This window comes from Armigeres subalbatus, chromosome 3, assembly GCF_024139115.2.
Source record: "Armigeres subalbatus isolate Guangzhou_Male chromosome 3, GZ_Asu_2, whole genome shotgun sequence".
NCBI classification, from domain to species: domain Eukaryota; kingdom Metazoa; phylum Arthropoda; class Insecta; order Diptera; family Culicidae; genus Armigeres; species Armigeres subalbatus.
The window spans coordinates 26,374,588-26,397,652 of record NC_085141.1 but is presented as its reverse complement, the minus strand read 5'-3'; the positions used below and the strand labels follow the sequence as shown (position 1 = coordinate 26,397,652).

General features: G+C 40.7%; 1 protein-coding gene across 1 annotated transcript; it reads left to right on the top strand.

Annotated features, from left to right (window-relative positions):
* The first annotated feature begins 4,343 nt into the window (after positions 1 to 4,343).
* Positions 4,344 to 5,153, top strand: LOC134221531 (uncharacterized). Its single transcript, XM_062700723.1, has one exon. It carries the CDS (start codon positions 4,344 to 4,346, stop codon positions 5,151 to 5,153), a length of 810 nt encoding a protein of 269 aa, XP_062556707.1.
* The last annotated feature ends 17,912 nt before the right edge of the window (positions 5,154 to 23,065 follow it).

The following is a 23,065-nucleotide window of genomic DNA, read 5'->3' as shown; positions in this document are numbered from 1 at the left end:
TGCGAGATTCCAATTGCTTAGCGAAACAAAACCGCAAAATTGTTCCCCCACCAAGCTTATGAATGTCCATAACAAAACTTCAGCAAAGTAATTTTCATTTATTACGGCTCGATAGCTTCAACTCTTAATAAGCAAATCCACCCACTCGATTTCGTTTATCCGAAATCACTTCAATAGAGGGATCTAAAACGAATTCCAATTATTATTCGCTTGGAACTACAATCTTATAGGATTATGGGGACATGGTTCGGAGATAATTTTAATTCGTATTCGCAAAGATACTTGGTAATTATTGATATAATGTTCAAAATCCTTAATATTTCCATAAATGATTCATAATGTCGTACAATGAAACCGTACGCAATGCCTTACTACGCTGTGCCGCGAGGGATTGAGCTGAAACATCTTCCGGGTTCTGAATATCCCGCACAAAAGGGAACCGGTGTCGATCCAAGGTCAAATTGATTTAAAAAGTTTGTCATTCCGTCATCCCGGACTTCTTTGCTTCAAACAAAGAGGGGATAAGTGGCAGTCATTGCGTATCGACGGTTTTGTGCAATACTGGATCATCTCAAAATCGAATCCATATTTCAGCGAGAAACTTGTGTTAGCGATTATCCTAAAATCTTTTAGATTGCAGCCTTTTTTCTCACTAGTAAAAACCTGCAGCGCCAGAAAGTTGAATCTTGTACACCTGGACCCTACATATGTATCATACCCATATATAAAGTAGACCCCGACCTTTTCGAGAGAAGGTGAAGCTAGACATTTTTTATCTGAGAGCAAGCCAACGGTGTCGACTGGGATTGAACGCAGGTCCACTGCGGAGTGGTAAAAGGCAGGCACCCTTCCCACATCCACTCAACAACTGACACCGTCTTGGATATCTGGTTTTGTGTTGATAGACTTTAAAATGTGTATTTCAAAATTCAGCACGGGCATTTGCTAGGCGGAATCTCAAAATATTTTTCATTTTTCGCCATTAAATTGCCAAATGTGAAAGTTGCTCCAGTATTGTCCGAAACCGTCGACATAGCTTGTATGAATTACACGACCGTGGGCTTCGGAAAACAGCCAGCATAAAATTTTGACGGTTGTCGATTGGAATCATCAAATTGGGGGGGGACTGAATGAGGAATTGAAGGCTTTGATTGTTACGCTTACTTCTGAGGGTGGTTTCTCCTCGTGGAATGGCAACAAAGATTTTATCCATCAGCGTTTCTCATTTGTTGCTTGGTTTGGCTCCGCTATTCATTATTTGGAGCATCCAACCAACCAACCGTCGCATTTTTCGCTCGGAGTAAACGAATTTATTCCCTTCTTATTTGTGTTTCGACAGAAAATGGAGAAAGTCTTCGAGATCGAATGGGAAATAAATGGTTGGTTGTGAGTCGTATTGAAATTAATTGGACCTGACCTTTTTATTGAAGTATGTACAACTGTCATTCAAATGAAGTTTCGTTTGTATTCATGCATAAAATAATTCACAACAAATTGGAAATTAATAAAATTTCAATGAGGTTGTCATAATAAAACAATACTGTGAGATACTTTTTCGAATATAGAAGAATATATAGAAGACGAACGTTTTCATTATTATTCTTCTTCTTATTGGCATTACATCCCCACACTTCCCCACACACAGAGCCGTCTCGCAGCTTAGTGCTCTAAGCCTAAGTTTCTAAGCCAAGTTACCATTTTTGCATTCGTATATCATGATGCTAACACGATGATATTTTCATGCCCAGGGAAGTCGAGACATTTCCAATCCTAAAATCGCCTAGACAGGCACCGGGAATCGAACCCAGCCACCCTCAGCATGGTCTTGCTTTGTAGCCACGTGTCTTACCGCACGGATAAGGAGGGCCCCTATTAGTACCCAACTCTTTTATTGTCTTGGAAAATACGCCTATTGGGATATATTCGAATTTTTAAGCGTAATGAATTAAAAAGATACCAAGAACAATAAATTGAAATCATAAAACATTCTCAAGGCCGCTTAGCTACTCAGAAATCTAATTATTCATAATGATATCATGTTGAACGACATTTGCCTTTATAAAATATTTTATTCGTTATATTCTGTCTTTTTCATAATTATCATTCCACCGTTAAGCTTTTCATCACGATTGACGTTCTGTGACAACACCGAGCCTGGAGTTTGGACCAGCATCGTATAATCAAGACTTTCCAAAATTATGATAATCCATCTTGAAGCGCTGACGTGTTCCTCAACACAAGCCGCATGAAAAATTCATAAAAGTTGAATCCAATAAACGATTAACGTCAACAATTTCGACGATGCGCCAGTGGAATGTTTTAGGAGAGGCACATCTTAGTATCTGCTGAAAAATGAAGAATTTGATGAGGGATGATTAATTAACTGAGGAGTTTTTTGCAAGTGGGAAAAATAAGAGCAGGAACAGCAACACGTCGGAAAAAAAGCTGTATCATACTTTAGTTTAGAAGTAAAGTAAAGTAAGGCGAATGTTTTAATCCACAAGTGATTAATTACAAATGCTTCCTGTCATAAGAAAAATAGAATAACTTGTTTGATTCAACTACTAGGTATTAATAGAAAAACTTACGAGTACAACATGGTGCGATATATTTATGTAAATTAAGCTTCGGGAAACGCTTTCCACGTCTCGAAGGATGTCCATTTTGTCGTTTTTTTATTACTTTACTTTGATTGATAAGAAAATTATTTCGAGCTTTTTAGCAAGTCGAGTCAAGTACGAGACACTGAAGACGGCCTTACTGTTGAGGTCGAAATACGTATCTGTCAAGATACAATTAAGTGGTGGAATTCAATGGGATTGTATTAACTCGTCTTATGACAAGTTACTTTGATTATTATAATGATTTTTAATAAGATAAAAGTTCATTTTTTTCAGTAATTTGAAATTTCAAAGAAGGTCCACGGGGATATTATACTCCCTCCTATTGATGATAGTTTATGGCCAGTATAAAAACTGCTTTTCCCTTATTGACAAAGAATGCCACAACGATTGCTAGTAGAAAACATTTTATCTGATCTTGATTCAAGACAAGTTAGCTGCTCGACGACTAACCAGATCCCGTATTATTGCTCACCGGGTGTATTGACGACCAGAGTGCCCACCTTTCTTGCGAGAAGTTCTTGAATATCTGAAAAAGCCATATATCAATAGAACACTGTTCTCATACGCCGAGCAGTACATTGGCAGGTTAAAAGTAGTCACAATGCAACGACCCAAGCCTTTCCTGGAGGGTCGTGAGGCAGAATAACACCGATTTCAACAATGCTTCACAATTGTCGCCTATTTGCGATATCTATCGGTTCTATTATTCGTTGCTTTGCTGCTTGGAGCATTTAATATAGTACTCACCGATAAATGTAAATAAATACAGAATCTTAGAAAAGTGAGATGCAATATAATTCACAAACGAGTGGATATAGTTTTGGTTCTCAAAAACATCCTGGAGTACAAAACATGCGATCTACCCGATCAACCAAGTCCTGAACAATGTATCCGTGCATCGCTAAGCATCCCCGCAGGTCCACCGAGCGGATAGGATTTCACTCATTAACTTTATTAGCTAAACGAATCTATAAAACCCAGAATAATTTACCTAGCGGTGATGGTGCCTTTCTCGTGTACTATAAAACAAGAAAACATGAGTTACAAGAAAAGCATATGGGAGAGGTCAAAATTACACTTAAGGGAGATAGATCCAGTTATTTCCATCAGCCACTCAGCCACTGTTCCACCTCCTTGGTCGCCAACATTCGGAAGATTCCGTCAACGGTGCTACTGCAAACAGCTCTAGTCAAGGTCGTTGATTCTAGCGGTTACGTACTGTGGGCCAGAGCTCTTCTAGACCCGGCCTCACAGCTGAATGTCATCTCCGAACGGCTGGTTCAGCGATTACATACACGGAAGACCAAGGACCACCATAGTATCGGGGGCATATGAGGCTCCATAACAACAGCAAACCATTCCGTCTTCCTCAGAATTCACTCCCACTGCACTAATTTCAGGGCAGATTTGAAGTTTTTCGTCCTGAGTGAAATAACTCGTGATCTGCCTTCTAACAACGTCGATGTTTCCACATGGGAATGGCCATCCGATTTAGTACTCGCCGATCCTAAATTCCATATGATCATCGGAATGGAAGTGTACTACGATCTACTTCTAGAAGGTTTCGTTATGCTTGGCCAAGGACAGCCTGTGCTCCAGAATACCACTCTGGGGTTGGGTTGTTTCCGGTAGAGTTGATCTACGCCAACTTCCAAATCCAATCACCACCGGCCATGTTTGTAGTACGCTTTCATTGGAGGATTCCATTTCAAATTCATCATGGAGTATTTGGATCTAGGCCAAATGTCGAGGTCATCAGCAGCCTACTTCCAGCAGCTGCTGCAATCCGCCGGGCTCAGTTTTCGTAAATGGTCGTCGAATTCTCCCGAAATTCTGGAAAGTATTCCATTCGACCTCCGAGACGTACGTTCCGTACTCGATCTTGATTCTTCCGCCTCTGTCAAATCCCTAGGCCTAAAATGGACACCCTCAACGGACGAACTAGGATTTCATGTACCTAAGTGGAATGTAGAGTGTGTCGTCACAAAACGCATAGCGCTTTCAGATTCCGCTCGTCTATACGATCCCCTAGAGCTCGTAGGTCCTGTCATCGTACTCGCTAAGTATTTCATGCAGGAGCTTTGGGAGTACAAAAAGACTTGGGATGAACCTTTAGAAGACGATCTCTTAAATCGTTGGCTTCAGTTTAGGGGTGAACTAGCTGCAGCAGATTCCAGTACCGTCCCAAGATGGGTTATTTCAATCTCCAAACCAATTCTTCTTGAGGCGCATGGCTTTAGCGACGCTTCATTACGAGCATACGGGGCTTGCATCTACCTTAGAGCGGTATCGGAGTGTGGGGATATTTCTGTTCATCTTCTCACCTCAAAGTCCAAGGTCGCTCCTCTCGGAATAAGCAAGAAGCAGAAAACTATTAGCCTCCCCCGTCCGGAACTGTCTGGTACGTTACTCTTAAGTCATCTGTTCCAGAAAGTTAAGCAAAGTTTGAAAGTCGAGATTAAGTGCTACTACTGGGTCGACTCCACCGTCGTATTACATTGGCTAGCAGTTACGAAGATTCGGCCATAATAGCAGACCTGCCAACCGGCAACATCGAAAAATCGGATTCATCCAAGCACAAGAACTTCAAGAAGCAACCAATACTCTTGTTCGTATAGCACAAGCCAAATCGTCCCAACAAGATATCCGATCACTAACCGGCGATGGTCAAGTCAAGCCAAATTCGAAGCTGAAAAATCTCCTTCCAATTATTATAGATGACATTCTGTGCATAGGTGACTGGTTTCGGAATGCACCTGTTTCCGAAGACCGCAAGCATCCAAATATTCTCGCCACGTACACCATCCGCTTACCAAGCTTATTATAGCATCCTGCCTTCAAAGGTTGTTACACGCTGGGCCACAACTACTGATATCGAGTGTGCGTGAGAAGTTCTGGCCTCTACGAGTACGCAACCTGGCGCGGAAAGTTGTACATAGCTGCGTGAAGTGCTTTCGCTGCAAGCCGACAGTGTCCGATCAAATCATGGGAGACCTACCGGTCGAGCGCGTGACTCCGTCCTTCCCATTCCTATACACAGGAGTCGATTTGTGCGGCCCTCTAAACCAGTTAAATGCTATGTAGCTATTTTTGTATGCTTGGCGACAAAAGCGATTCACATTGAGCTTGTCGCCGACCTCTCGACTGCCGCATTCATCGCGGCGCTGAAGCGTTTTGTAGGCCGCCGAGGCCGTCCAGCAGCGATTGAATGTGATAACGCAAAGAATTTCGTCGGAGCCTCACGAACGCTTGCGGACCTCATGGAGCAATTCCGCTCCCAGCAACACAAACATGCTTTCGCCACTTACTGTGGTGAAGAAGGTATATTCTTCAAATTTATTCCTCCACGCTTTCCAAATTGCGGCGGCCTTTGGGAGGCCGCAGTAAGGTGTTTTAAGAAGCATTTCAAGACGACAATCGGAACCACGGTACTTCTCAAGGATTACCTCGAAACGGTCTTAGTTCAGATCGAGAGCTGCCTAAACTCTCGACCGCTAACGCAGCTGACATCCGAACCAGAGGACCTAGAAATACTTACACCAGGGCATTTTTTGGTTCACCGCCCACTGGTTTCCATTCCAGAACCTTCGTACGAGAATGTACCAACCAACCGCCTGGATCGCTACCAGCATACGCAAGAATTTGTCCGGCGCATTTTGATACGTTGGAGTACAGACTACCTCTCTGGACTTCACCCCCGCACGAAATGGACTCGTTTGCGGGATAGTATCAGCATCGGCACGATGGTGCTATTAAAAGATGATAATCTTCCGCCGCTAAAGTGGCACTACGGTCGTGTTACCCAAATTTTTCGTGGTGACGATGGAAATGTTCGGGTAGTCTCTGTCCGAACCAAGGATGGCGAATACCGCCGCGCAATATCCAAGATTTGCGTGCTACCAGTATCGCAACCAGCTCCCGCTGGTAACAACGATCTACTCGAAGAGATGTAGCAGCATGCTCTGTGCTGTTGCGTTATTGTTTTGTCAATTTCCTTATCTTAAGTACGCAACTAATGCTTCTTCCTATTCTCGGCAACTGTGGCATCGATGGCAAATGAGACATCTCTCTTGGCACTCCGACGACAACTGGCGTTGTTATACGACTGCTTACACAGAAAAACGAACAGTTGGTAATGTCTGTGACATAACCGCGAAGTGGACGTAGGACTTGACTTGACGTAGGACATGCCTTTGAAGATGTATAATATATCCAAATCTCTCACGTTACCTAATTTGTATAAAAAATCGACGATAACAGCCCAAACATTATTATAACAATTTCCATGAGCAATATAGGAAAAAATATCTCAAAAAGAAAAGCTCTCAATCGATTTTTCATCTAATAGTGGATTTTTTTGTGATTTATTTCATTATATGTCACAGTTCTTGTTATGTAACGGATGTGATTTTTTTTTGAAAATCTGCTATTCGCGTATAAAATTTTATCTCTAGAGTATTTAGGATTTTTAAGAACTCTTTAGTAAGTCTATCAATGGCTCTCAGAAGAACCGTATGCTTTGAAAATAAACATTTTCTATGTCCATCTGTTGCGTCATGTTGCAGTGGATTGTAAAACTAATGTTGGGTGCTCCGGGTGGAGCGCGAAACCAAAGCTGTCTTCATGCAGTGTAGGTATGTGCCGACGTGTGTTGTTTCTCCAGATGGAACCATGGAAGATACGAACTGCCGACCTATGAACCGGTGACCAATTGCGAGCATTATCATTATCTTTCTTGGCCCTGATAAGGGCCGGAAATTAACTTTTTCATGGACAACTGGTTGACCGAAAGAGTTTCTTGTTCGAAACCAAAACACACACACGATTTCTTCAAAAGCATCGCAATTCTTTCTATTGCTTTTCTTCAGCCTGCCTCGGATCGATACTGATGCCGGCCGGCCTCGGCTCGACTCTGCTGCTGTTGCCGGTATCTACTCTGCATTGCTGCGGTGTCGGGTCTGTGGGGTGGACTGCTTCTGGAACTTCTTCTACTGCTGTACTGATGTCTATGCTTCGGCTGATGTTGGCCTCGACTCTGCCGGACCGAAAAAGTAGATAGTATGGACGATGCTGCCTTGCTAAAAGGTGTGAATGCTGTCGAATCGCTATTACTGTTACTTGGCTTGTCCCAGTCAGAATGAAAGAAAAAAAAATCACGTTGCGCTATTTTATGCCTTCTCGTCAGACTCAGCAGCAGCTCATTCGCAGCTTCGACTGAAGGGACTCCGAGTAGGAATGGGCGATACCGATACGATATATCGGGAATCGATTTTTTCGCTCCGATTAATCGATATTTTGTATCGATTTTTTTATGTTCGATATTTGACCGTATCGATTTTTTGTTGCTGATATCGGATTTCGATTTTTTCAGAATGAAAATATAGCACATTGTTAAAAACAGCGAATTTTCGATGTGTGATTCGATGATCTGAAATGGGAAATCTAAGTTTCCCTCCCTCCCCTTTTTTTTTTGCTCTAGCTTTTATTTTTTTCCGGGCGTATCGATGTATCGGAATATCGATGTTTCAACGCCGATATTTTTCAGCATCGATATTTCGACAATAAAAACATCGATTCGGCAGTATCGATATTTTTCCGAAAAACGCCCATTCCTAACTCCGAGTCCATGCGATATCGACTGAATAAGGAAATTATTTCTTATAGCCTCTTATAGCCTTGAAAAAGGCTGTTGGTTTCGGCTTGGTCCAACTAATAAGAAGGAATTCTTTTATACTTAATTTTGAATCGTCTCTGCTTCCCGATTGGTCGGCCGATCAGTGAGCGTCTTGTATCCCGTTCCTTTGTCAGCCAAAGCGTCATCATAATCGACGCGTTCGTGATACGCTTCTTCTTCTTTCTTTTGTTGCTCGCTGCTGGCGTCTATTTCCTAACGGGACTTTCCGCACGGTACAGGCCACAAGCCAGGCAATCGAGCTAAGAATTGCTGTTCAGGAGGGAAGTGCGGAAAATTTAAGATTGGTAGCTTGGGAGAACATTCAGTCACGTTCGCTATGTGCGCGAAAAGTATCAAACAATGTTTTTCTATATAAATCGATTGATAGCTTCTCGTTTTGAGATATCTTTATAATTGCTCACGAAAACTGTTATATAATAATGTTTGGGCTGTTATCACCGATCTATTTATCTAAATTAGATTATGTGAGAAATTTGGACATATTAAGTGTCTTGGTCAAGTCAAGGCATGGTCAAGTCTAGTTTTTCGTCCACTTCGCGGTCACAGTTATTGTTATGTCACGGTAAAAAAAAAAATCTTGAAAATTTGCTATCCGCGTATAACATTTTATCTCTAGAATATTGGATTTGACACCCAAGTACATTTTCTAACGCGGAGGGTATTTAAAACTTTGATATTATATATATATATATATATATATATATATATATATATATATATATATATATATATATATATATATATATATATATATATATATATATAAGTTAACGGAAAAAACGTCCAATACCAAACATATAACAAATATTCTACAGCATTCATAAATTCAAACAACGTGTTTTCAACCATCTACCCGAAGTCAACGGAAGGAAAGACAATTATCAAATGTTACCACAATCAACGCATCTTCAGCATTAGTACCGAATGCATTGACAGATCAGGAAACATTATAAATGCAACGCCAACCAGTCACCCGTACGCACCTATTGACTGGTTGATTAATCAACACTTGTCGCATCGCATCCAGTAATTCTCCCAAGCACCACAGCACACGTGTCATCACTTCGGAGCGATCATAAAAGTTGGGACATTTCCTCGTATTACTATTTTTCATTCTCTTTACAGCCCCTAGATAGCTTTAGGAGGTGCTATCTGTGTACCTCGAACATCGTCCTGCAACCGTGTGAACACTCCCTTTGAACGCTGTAATCAACCCACCGGATTTTCATCAGGCTCCAGTACTTAGTTCCGAACGTGAGCCGTTCCGGTTTTACACCGTCAATCTATTGCATACTGCATCACTACCGTCCGGTGGTGCATCAAATCAACACTTTGCAACGCCTAACTGAACCTAACCCCCAAGTCATCGATAGCCTATGCCATGCCCCCGTGTGAAGCCCTTTCGATCCAAATGCCAACACAAGCAGTCAGTAACCCATCGATCGCGTCGAACCAACAACCCACTGGTCATGAAGAGTCGGCGGACCGCCGTACGATTGAAACTAGATGTCCACACATCATCGGTTAACGAGCCCCTGCAATGCACCGTTCGACCTCGAGCCACCATCGTAACCCGAAGAAGCACGTGTAAAATCCGAATAATTGTTTATATTTACATAGAAGCACATGACATATAGGGTTTGTTTGAAAATAAAACTTTTCAACGGTGGCCGGCTATGTTAAGAATTGAATTAGCCCAGAATAGAATTGGACCACCCTAATGTGGAACTTGATTAGGAAAGATAGTTCTCTCACTCCATCATATACAAATAACTTTTATAATCATCGTATAGAATGATCGTAGCAGCATAGGTAGAATCCAACCCAAGATCGTTAGACCGTGTGCATCTCATATATCAAGTAGATAAGAGCCATGAAATGAAAATGTCAGTCGCAAATAAATATCTAAATCGAACGCATCTACCCCTGTATCGTACTCTATACAAAAGAGAGCAAATGATATTTTAGTGCAAAATATTGATATTGTCGTCTTATCTTTTATCTCTTATATCAATCATATCTCATTTTGCTATCTAATCAACACAGGCTGTGACAGACAAGACTATGGTGGCTGCCAGGTGGAAGGAGCACTTCAAAGATTTGTTGAACGGTGAAAATGAAGATGTATTAAGGAGCAGGATGGACACAGCTCTCAACAAATTCCTTTGCTGCTCATTGCACTGTAAAGACAAGTAGGCAGCAATAAAATTTGTTTCGACCGATCTTCCAAGGTTTCGAAAACTTTGGTTTTAAGCGAAGAATATAATTCACATTTGATACGTCTATTAATGACAATGGCGACCCCACCACAGGCGCTATCAAGACGATCATTTCGGTAAATAAAATAATTTGGATTTTTTTATGAAGAGTCCAGGTTTTAAATAATTTTTAGTTATAATGGCAATGTGCACATTATTCCATTCCAATTCAAAATATTATTATTTGGATTAGTTGGATCCATAGAATTATTTGGATCCATTAAAACGAAGTACAATAAAATTTTTTTGAGTAAATTTGATACCAACCTGAACAGCTTGAGTTTTGATATTTGCTTTGAACATTGCATCAATCATGTGATGCAATTGATCATTTAGAAAATCAAAGTCGGAAGACATTCTACCTGAGTCGTCAGAACGTACGTTATTTTCCGTTGATGAATGGGTATGAAAATCATTCGTCGGTAAATTTTCGGAAATGAAATTTTACCTGCCTGTTGCGATGTTTGCATAGGTCGGCATGTTTGAAAAATTTAGAATTCGACGAACTGTTGGTTACCCGGGTAGAGGTAGAAGCAAAATTTGTTCGTTGATTGTGGTGGGTATGAATTGCTGGACCGGCAACTGGTTGCGAATTTTGAGCGTTTGGAATATGTTTATCCGTCGATTCTGGGATCCTATTGGAATTTCCCGTCATCAACTTTGCACGGGAATTGAAAACTTTTTTGCGTGAAGGACATTCCCAGAAATTGGATTCATGATTGCCCCCACAATTGGCACATTTAAATTTATTGGAATCTTCTCTCACAGGACAGGCGTCCTTGGCGTGAGAGGTTTCACCACAAATTATTTAGTATCCATGTGGCAATGTTTAGTTCCGTGACTCCACTTTTGGCCACTTATGGCACTGAGTGGGGTTTTGGAAATTTCCCCCAGGCATGCGATAATGTTCCCATGTAACACGGACATGGGACATAATAAAAGCGTTTTCCAAACTTTGTAACAGTAGCCGTTTTCGTTATTTATTTATTTTACAGTTATTTGTTTTCTTGTTATTATTGTTTTGCTTAAGCATTCTAAATAAATGTAAATATTATATAAAAAATCTTAAAAGTAGTAAATTACATGAACATAGAAACGCGAAACACAATTAAACAAAATAAATTACCACACAACGCACAATACTTGGAAATTGCATACAACTTTCGAGGCGTAAATAGGTACGCAAGGTTGATGCACGAAGCTATTCGAGAATCACTATTCGTGCTCTCGTTGTTTGGATAGAGAACACTGAAAGGCAACTATTGAATTCTTCGACACGCTAACGGAATGAGATGAGTAAACTAATTTCGATTCGAAAGCAAAAGGAGATAGCTACAATTGATATCTCTCGAATATAGTAAGCGGAGACCATTGGGTTCCCGTTTCTTAAAACCATACCGTGACAGTTTAATCTGAGGGATTTCAGAAATAGTCTCGTCCACTTTGTCCCAGACCGTGGTAGAAGAAGGATCGCGAAGTTGTGTAGTTTCCGTGGTGTAATTGTTGTAAGTTTATTAAAACGTGAAGTGTTCTTAAGTTAGTAGTAATTATTTCTAAATGTTTCCCCGTAAAGACCCTAGCTAGATATCGAAGTTTGTGCGGTAAAAGTTGTGCGTGTTGAACTGTTGTGTCAGAGTTCAAAGGTAAATGACTTTAATTGTGTGTCATCATATGTGCTAATTGTGTCGTCTAGCCTAGCGCAAGCTACGGCTTTTTCATTCAGAGCCAACCCAAAAATACCGCACAAAGCGCAGACGGAAAGCTAGCCGCCGCATCACCCTCCGTCGCGCATCCAGTCTACGCTCTGGAAGCAAAGTTTCCCGGCGGTTTGAGGCCGGAAGGGAGTCGCGAACGCCCTCAACGCACTCCAGGCGACTATTCCGTTCATCGTTCGCCCAGCCAGTAAGTTCACGGCACGAGAAAACCACCAAAACCTCGTGCGTGAACGTGAAACTCGGTTGTAGCTTAACGAGTCATCGCCGGTGGCAGCCATCGCCGTCGTCGTCGTCGTCGTAGGAAGCGCAAAAGGGACCTTGAAAGCGTAAGCAACGAAAGACCGTGAGTAGAAAGCCTTGCATGCAAGCACCTTAGCACAGACACACAATATTAGCTAGAGTAGGCAAAAAACCGCACACGTTAGGTAGCCAGATGTGAACAGGGGAAATTAAGCCGGCCGGTCGGAATGACCGTTGTAAATACCTAGGTTAAGTAATCCGTTAAATAAAAGTCGTTGATAAAGTCTTTGTTTCCGTAAAAACATGTATTAGTGATAGTTAAGAAAGCTTAATTGTATTTAACGTTCGGGAAGCTTTAGTTTGTCCGTGTAATGTCTGGTTTATCCGGCTTCCAAAGTGGAATGAGGGTGAAGAGGTTGGGGAATTTCTGCCAGTGATGATAACGAACTTAGGTCATGTTGATGGTATTCGGTTATCTGGTGGAATTCGCAAGCTATGCTAGATAGGTGTCGATTGTCGGCGTTTCCAGTTCATTCGGGTCGGAATTAGAATGCTTGCTTGTTCCCGTTCATCTCCGAGAATTTAGTAGCTGACTTTCGGTCAGTATCTAGCCGGGCATCGTAGAAAACGACAGGTGGTCCTCTTCGGAGGTGGCGCATAAGCCATTTTGTTTGCAAGGAGTCGGGGAACAAGCCGCGGAATGCTAGCCGCCATTTTGGCCGCTACAACTTTTCATATGATTTAGTTCACTTTTGTTAAAGTAAACTAAATAAAATTTTCGAGAAATACCCCTGTGGGAAGTACTAGAGCGAGATTTTTTTTTCAAATTAATTACTTGGACTGGTATCCAAGTAATTGAGAAATTTCAATTTTAATCTCATCCAGTGTTTTATCATCACTTGGGAGACCTTTCAAGACGACTTTGAACAATCGCTCAGTTTTGTCATTGTATGTAAAGAATCTATGGCGCTTCTTAGTTAGATACCGAAGAAGATGGTTGTAATCGTCAAAGGATCCCGACAAAACGCGGCAGTCACCCTTCCTAGCAATCTGAAATGAAACCTTGACCCCCTGAAGGTTACTCAAAACCTCATTCCCAAAGCCAGAAAACTCGGCAACAGATACCACAATTGGCGGAATACTTTATTCTTTCGCATAGATCGAATCACCGGGGCTAGAGGTAGATTCGATTTGCTCAATTTCATCATGAATCAAATCGAACTGATTGCTCAGTTCGATAGGAGAATTGTTTCCGATATTAGAGTTAGAAGGAATATCTGCAGTCTCCAGCTTCCTTCTATTTTTTCCGCGCTTTGGCAGAAAGGTTTTGAAACCTTGTTTCTTAGCAGAAAGTGGAGAATTCAACGAGTCCCCCTTCCTCTTGTTTTTATTGATGCTCATTGCTTAGCGTGGAGACGTGACCTTCTAAGAGGTTTTTTCCCAGAACGGTGTCCCTGCAGGATTACCACCGCTTGTCGGCATTTTACTTCCGCAAACGGGTCCAACGTAAGACGAAGGCACGGGTCCAAGCAAAGATCGTAACGGGATCAGTGGGTGGGTACAAATAGCGCTGAGAATTACTGTTGAAATTAAAATAGCTTCGGGTAGTATTGAAAACTTCCTTCCGCAAAGAGAGAAAAGATCCGCACAGCACGAAAGCACGATGCGGTCTGATATCCTACACATTCTTTCATTCTATTACACCGCCTAATGAGTGCAAATGTAGCTTTGATTTTCACATGCCTCTGTTTTTCTTGCGATTCGTATTGATTTCCGTGGCCGTGACACTATGTCCAGATTAACAAACACGCCCAGCTGAAGAAAGATTCAATCAATCCCACCCACATTCATTCGACGGAAACCTACCAAAGGTATCTCCACTCTGATTTATTGTCCAAACGTCAAGTCTTGTTGGATCAAACAAGACCACTCGACGGGTCACAGTTTCGAGCTCCGTGGGATGCAGGACCATGACCACCATGCTTGCACCGACGAGCATTTGAATTATGCATGAAAGTGGAAGAAAACTTTCGCTCTCCAAACAGTTCCGCTTTCCCGTCTTGGATGACAGAATGAAGCCATGTGCGGCTTTTATGCTTCTTCGGAAAAATATGTGGTGCGAAACTGGCTCGAAAGGTTGTGAAAACAATTGCAGGAGCTGGCGAAAGTTGACGGATTTGTGGATTTAACTTTAATAGCGGTGGAAGTCGAGACGAGTTTGAAAACAGCTGGGGTCACAAGGGTTGGATTTGGTTGGTGCAATTCTTCCGAGATTTACAGTCATCACTTAATATATCCTCTTGTTATTGTATAGGTCTTTGTCATTCCTAATGTTATGTCTGCCGGCTAGCAATAACTGAATTATAATAATTTAATCTTCAAGCCTAATCTTAGACGTAAAGCTACTGTAATGCAGTGAGATTTTTCTGATTTTTGTTGCTATTTCCGACATACATATAAACACCTAATGTATTTAAGTAGTCAGTCAGCCGACAGAAATGCTTCATTCATCTTAGGATCTAGGCCTCTTTTTACCATGATCATGATTGTGAGTTACAATGGAGTGAGATTGATCAGACGACACTATATATGGGGGAGACCTATTTCATACTTTATGACCAGTAGAAAAACCTCCTCTTCTCCTAGTGGCAAAGAATGAAAGAATGATTGCGAATAGAAAGCACTTCATCTGATCCTGATATAAGACAAATTGAACATCATGGTCCGGAATTCCTCACAGATTAACACCCCGGTCGCATACCGAGCTCGAACAGTCTCTATCCAATATCCAATTAAAGGGGCATCAACGGAGGACCTCTTAGCAAATGGCCAGTGAATTATTTAGCCGAAAAGTGTTCCTCTCTGTCCGATGGATCATCATCGTTGTGTCTTCCATTACTTTTCCTTTGGAGGGGATGACTACAATTACAAGGATGGGGACGTAGGGGATGAAATTTTACGATTTGTGCTCACGCCAGTCCAACAAACCAATGGCATCAATCTTGGTGAGTTGTCATCTCCTGTGTTTCCTGTTGATGGGGTGGTTATGATTGAAGACCGGTCTCGACGACCTTCCTACCCGTAGCAAATGTTCAGTGTTTGACGATACTACGAAGGAATCCCATTGCTTGTGGTTGGGGTGAAGGAGTAAAATTTCTATAAGAGCACATTCATACTTTACTTTGATAGAAAGATGTCATCCCTGAATAGAGATGATTAATTCAATACTTTTATGAGGAAAATGTAAGGTTCCCCAAAAATAATTGGCTATGTCGTACCATTTTCATTTCAATTCAGAGAGACCAAAACTGTATTGTTGAAATTTGGCTTTGTCTGTGAATAAGGCTTTTCCATGCCAATCATTGGGGTACCATTAAAGTTTGACGAATAGTGTTAAGCTATGTAGATCAATGAAGTTAGGAATTGCGAAGAATATTTGAAGTAGTATTTTACAGCTGCATTTAATAAATGTGTGAGGTACTAGGTAATATAGGTATCAGGCAAGGTATCAGTCTTTGTGGGATGAAATGCCATATGAAGAAGAAACAAAAGCCTGTAAACAGATTCCTAATATTTTTAGAGTTTTTTTACGTTGGTGGACTTTGATGAGAATTTAACCATCATTCAAGTATAATAAAACTAGCGCGGTCCGTCTGAATTGTGATTATTCGTTCCTCTAAGCTTCGAAACTTTATGAGATATAATTAACCTCAAACGACAAAACTGAGTGAATTGTCAGATTAATAAAATTAATGACACAACGGTGGATCATTGTAGCAAAGCAAACCTGAAATATAGGATTCTTATCTTGCTGTCAATAAGTGCTATCAATTTGGCAGTGTCTTCTGACAATTACAACCAGAACTCAGGAAGATCGTTCCAGACCCCAATAATCTATTCATTATTGAAAACCTCATTGTTTGCTATTATTCCAAGCAATTTAACAGCTTAGTCTTCGTTAATTATTTGTCATCGTCATTGTGGAAAATTAATGGCAATATACTTTCTCCGTCGCACCACGTGTTACCAAAGTAGCTGAGGACGATGGCCTATTCATGCTGATTCCTAGTCGTTGATGGTTGTTTGTTCTTTTGGATGACGGGGTTTCTCCCAGTAAGCACTTCTTAGGAAGCGAACGTAATCTGGAGACTGCTGTTAGCCTTTTTCCATCTGGACAGCCGCATGGTGTCGACAGTTTTCCAATTATTCCATCATAAGATCCATCTGCTGTGATGATCATTCTGAATAATAAGTTCAATGGTTTTAAAAGTGAATTGAATTGTATTGCAAATTTAGATTATCCTTAGTTGTAGCACAATGTCAAGAAGAAAAGTAAAATTTTAATTTAATACCGTCGCGTCGTCGTGGGTGACAATGGGTCAAATGGGAATGTTTTGTCAAATTCAATTATTTTAACAGCATCCTGAAGCAAAATTATAACACAACCCAACAAATAATTTTAACCAAAAAGTGTAACACATGTTATGAGGACTCCACATTGCCATGATTTTAACTTGATTTCATTTATTCCAAATCATTTGCCCTGTCAGAGAAAAAAAATTCAGTTGTTTCATCTATAGTTCTTCAGAACTAGTTAAATGGAAAACAAACGTGTCTGACCATAAACATTATTTCAAATCTTCTCTTGATTGTTTAAACAATATTTGAGACAACTTCTGTATCTACAACTCAGCAAGGCTTACAATAGATTTTATTTCATTTAACTGCGTACATGACTGTGCTACTTCCCCCGCCAAACCACTAAATCCTTGCTAACAACCACTTCACTTACTTACTGTGCGAAGTTCAGACAACCAAGCATTTGTTCTCAATTCAGAGCAAAACAGTTGCATTAGCACACATCCACCAATGGCAGCAGTAGAGTGCCACACTGGAACTCATATAATCCTTGCCAGGATCGGAACAGGAGCGATTACGAAGACGCCTAGTCTCGACATGGTCGTTAGTGGTTTTACGAGTTGCACTCCGACGCTCGCATGTTCAATGCGGTGAATATAAGACCTTCGGTCGCATCATAGAATCAGCTCTCCATCCTGGCCGAGATATTACGCTCCTGATGATAATTTGGCCTCGCTTATAACGCACTTGTTGGAATAGCAAATCGAGGAATTGAATTTCAATTTGCTTGTCACAATACACAGCGACAATCACTTTTGCAAATTTGAAAGAACGAAAATGCAAATGTACATTTACATAATTTCATTTCCAAGTTCGAGAATTCCATCGGGACGGGCTGGTCTAAAATACACGTGTGTGGGACAAACTTAACCGACCCAGAAAATCATTCAAAGAATAAAAAATACCTCACTTATGAACGATTTACTCAATAAACAGCAAACAAGGTGACCGGCGTTTATTTTCGAAGCAACTTTACACCCCTTATGTGTCGTTTTGCAATGTGTACATCAATTTTAATATCTAATTTATAATAGGTATTTGTGTACGGCAATTGCGGATCACTATTTTAAACGCTATGAATCCTCTTTCTGATTGATCTCTGTTTTGCTATCCATCCCATTAAAAAAATCGTATAGGTATCTATTTCTTTATAACATATCTTTCTCCTACTCTGTTACCAAATGCAACTGCATTGGTAACTATCTTGGAAACGGCATCCAACAAAGACAACGATGAAAATGGTTTCAGCAGTGGCATTCTGAAGATGAAGAACTATCGAAGCTACAGTGATGGTGATTCCGATTCGATCGGCAAACGGCACATTGGGGGAGCCACCTCCAACGGTTGTCAACGACGTCTGTGGGCGGCGGTGTCAAGTTCGGATGGTAATTTAGTAATCATTCTGCCGCCATCAATCGCAATTCCCGAAGAAGACGGCAGCGGTAGCTATTGCATCCTCTACCACTGTCAGCGACGTCTATGATGTTCTGACGTCCGCTTTGTGAACTGTAAAGTAGGAAAATGGAACATGTTGCAAAGGCATTAGGGTAACGGTTCCAATAGTGGAGGTATTAGTAGATTTACAGAAGAAAATATTATGATAAGTCATTAAAACCCCACTTCCTCCGCTATTGGTGCTACCTCTACTACTACTGTAAAGGGAAGGTTACCCTAGCGTGTAAATCTCAGCTAATTCAATTGAAAGTTGATCAAATAAAGTTAACAACTGTATTATACTCGCTAGCATTCATCAAGACAATCTTTACTTGCAATAATCATCGCCCCAACTTGAAAGTAATAGGGCATGCTTTTAGCGAAGAGGCAGGGTCTTTGATAACAATCATTTTATTGTCAACATTTAGACAGTTTTCTGTTGACGAGCAGTTTGTTTATAATAATTTACAATAATACGAATAATCGCAATTTGAAAGGTAGAATTCACCATTTGATCAAATTTGTCGCAATTAAACGCAATTGATCTAATATGCGTTCAGTTTGCACCGGCCTATTTCTACTCAAGTGACAACCACCGACGCCAGAAAGAAAGACCTTTATAGGTGTATCGAACCCAAATATGCAAATATCAGAAAATGCTCCGGAGAACATATAAGATTTATTGAAGTTCTTATGAAATACGTTTTCGTCCTTTACGACTATCATTTTTCCTCAACTGGATCGAAAAAGAAGTGAATCTGATAAAAAGCACACTAACCTTCATTAGTCAATCATCGCCTTATCAACATCACCATAAATATTGTGACAGTACTGGGTACCATGGCCACCGTGAGCACCGAGAAGAAGCTCCAGTTCATGAACGTATAATTTAGCACAATTTATCTTTTCTGCGACGATAATCAAAATCTAATTCATTCATTGTGGATAGCAAGATGTAAGAAGCAGTCATATTGCCAAACATTATCTTTCGATTATCACAATTCCGAGCAAATTATCCTATGCTTGGACGTTCGATGGAGAATAATACAATCGAATATTAATCTGGGGAATATCGATTGTTTGCTATGGGGGAGATTCCTTCATCAGTGCTGCCACCTGGAAAAGTTTAGAGAAAAAGTAGAACCATGGAAATTTGACATGGTGTGGCATGTGCATAACACATGTCATCATACCCTTTAATAATTTCTCACACTTTCAATCGATGTACAACGAACGCTCAAAGCCGTTCGTTGACATCAAAGAAGTCTCAGCAATTTTAGTCCGAGACCTCAAATTGCAATGCACACATTTTTAGTGCCACTTACTAAGTTGTGCTGTCTCCAATGGCCTTCTCTAATTACACTGGCTTCGACTGTCTCCCGTAGGTAAAATTGTATTTGAGAATCGCTAATAAAATCATTATTGTTCTAACCATACATTGATCAACACATCCACTACATGGCGACACGTGAGCAAGTGGCCGAATACGGCAGTCATTAAAACTAACAGGTGAAAAAACATATCAAAAGTGATCACAGCAGTGTGTCGAAAAACAGTGTGGAACGTTAGTGTCGAATACCAGTGAGCCGGCGGGGTCTGACGCCCCGTCGGCCACTGTAAATTGTAGAAAGTAAAGCCTACGTAGTAAGAAAAAAGCTTCCTTTCACGTGCTGGTGATCCTGATTCGTGTGTGCAGTAAAAAAAGTATAATCTGGGAGAAAAACAGTTGGCAAATGAGTTTGGCGAATTTCACCTATTTCAGCGATTTTAATCTATTATAATGGCAGTGTAATCAAATAGACCGCAGAAGATAGAAACTATGTATCGAAAATGTTAAGCTGAAAAATGGAAACCAGACATTAAAGATCGCGCGTTTAGTGGAAAATACATTGAGAATTGTTACCAAAGATGGCATATGAAGTCGTCCCCGTGGTGATTGATCTATAAAGGGCTAAACGGCAACCTGGAGCGGCCCCAACAAAGGGCTATCCGGCAACCAGGAGCGGCCCCAACAGCGAGTGAGTGCATGCATCGATGATATTTTAATTAAGTGCTGAGGAAGTGTATCGAACAGTGCAAAATGGTTTCGGGTTCACCGGATTCGCTGGCGCTGGACACACGGAAGACACAAGTGCATTCGAGACGAAATATGGTTCACCTGGGAATACTCTGATTGAGTGTCGGCGTCGCGGGGATACGTCCAGCTGCCGGCGGAAGAATGAGTTACAGCACGCGAGGAAGACTCGTGAAACCTGCGAGTATCCTTGGAGAAAGTTTCTGGTAACTTCGACTTCGTTAGGATACCAAACGCGTATTTATAATAGATATGATAAGTATGTCTTCTTCTATCTTCTAACCGTCGTGTGATATTTTTATTAGATGAAAAAAATGCCTTCAAATGCTATTTGCATAAAAATAAGTAAAGTACTGTTGCAATTTTATGTTCTTTCTTTGAAAATTATCAATAATTTACTATTTCATCATTTCCATAGTTTTTCATAAGTGTGCATTTTCAAAATTTAATTTTTCTTGGATCTTTATCCCCAACATTTCTAAAATAAATTTAGCTGAAAAGAAAGTCTGCTAAAAAAAATCGTTTAAATATTAGTATTTTCGTAATAAAAAAAAAATTCAGAAAAATATATTAAGCTCGTTTAGTGGAATGTATTAAACCGTCTAAGACGAATTAAGTACTGTCCATTTAATTCCACCAGTTAATTTTCGTTATCTTTGCAGATACGTATTTCGACCACAACTGTGTGGTCGTCTTCAGTGTCTTCTACTTGACTCGACATCGAGTCAAGTACAAGACATTGAAGACGACTCATAGTTGTGGTCGAAATACGTATCTGCAAAGATAACGAAAATTAACTGGTGGAATTAAATGGACAGTACTTAATTCGTCTTAGACGGTTTAAAAAAAATGTTTTAGTGCACTTAAAAAAATCTACACTTTTGAGGTCAAGACGTATTCGTACATCTTATCAATTGCAAAAATATTGTTTCTATTTAGATTTGACGATGCTGTGTAAAAATATATTAACAGTTGAATTGATTTCATCTGCTACCAATTATTCACCAATAATGTTATTCCACATCCTATTATCCATGTTTTGAATATCAATAATAAAACAACGTGTCTTATAAGAACGGAAAATCCAATTTTCAAAAAAGCTATTCTATCCATACTAAGAGAATTGTTTCCATACCAAATCAATCCATTGCTAGTGTGTATTTAAAAATGGTGACCAAACTACACAAATAAACTAGTACTATAATATTGTTTACGTTTTTATCCTTGCTCTATACTCTTCGCATGGACATTAGTTCAACTGTATCGTTGCTACCAAACTGCTCGAGTCATTAGCGCAATAGTGAGCGGACTGTAGAATCCGTGAGTCGCAAGTAGGGTATCAGATTGTCACGCGTGGAGTCACTAAGCGCTAGAGCTAGTGACTTTTATGATTGAAATTAATTATCATTCCGTGTCCAGCCACCGGCCAGTAAGGTTCGTTATATAACCGCCCAAAACTCCAATTTTATTCTGTAGTGTATAAGTGAATAAATGTATAGTCTGTCGTTCAAATAAATGTTTGATGTAGAGTGTAATAAATGTAGTGTAGTATCAGTGTAATAAAGTGTTTTAAACCTACGATACGGTGAATTACTTACCTGGAACCTGGAAATACATACTTACATACGGGAATCCTACATACTTACCTGGGGAGCTACAGACTGCCGGAAATAACTGGACGATCACAGGAAACACGGTGGAACACTTGGTAAAGGCCACAACATTGGTGCCGTGACCAGGATCAGTGTTCCAAGGATTCAGGCGGCGTCGGTAAGGCCAACGGACAAAGGACCTACGCCATTATACTATCTTTGCAACTTGGTGCATTGATTGGGGGACAAAGGACTTACGCCATCATTGCAAATTGGTGCATTGATTGGAGTAGAAAGGACTTTCGCCATTACACTACTAGCTATTTTCGCGCCAACTTGGTGGCGCAATTGGGAGTCATCGGAGAAACCAGTAGATTATCAGCGTACAAGGCCTGTTAGACAGGCTCACAAGGTGAGTACCTGTCCAACAACTCCTAATAAGGTTTCAAATCTACCTGGTTCCTTTTTCTGTCCCAATCGGTATTTCTTGTGGCGAGGACTTGACGGTTAAGTGCGGTTGGACGGAACATCTTTATTCTGGATCGGAAACTACCATCGACGGCTCGACGGTGGTCTTTGGCAGGAGCTTGGCCACTCTTTTGGTACTAGGAGGACCTTATCGGACAAGGTTCAACCGTTTGCGGAAGTTGCTGTTAAATCTAAAATACAAGGCCTATATAGACAGGCTCACAAGGTGAGTACCTGTCCAACTTCCTTTTGTTGTATCGTGAGGTGCTTCGCTTGTGCTATATTCGCAGTAATTACCCGGAACGGATCGTGGGTCGGTATCAGTTTCGAGGAGTTGGATTTGGATCACGCTCTGAATCGCCATTTTGAATTGGTCATCCAGTTGATGAATGCAGGTTCCAGAGAGATATTAAATACAAGGCCTTGTTGACAGGCTCACCAGGTGAGTACCTGTCCAACCCCAATACTCTCTCTTGGAAAGGTTCCCCGCTTTGCCATACATTCACAGGACCCTCCTGGCCGATATTATCATCATCTCGAGGCAGC

What these genes read in the sequence shown, in the direction of transcription:
- LOC134221531 (XM_062700723.1), top strand. Translation starts at nt 4,344, where the DNA reads ATGGAGTATTTGGATCTAGGCCAAATGTCGAGGTCATCAGCAGCCTAC.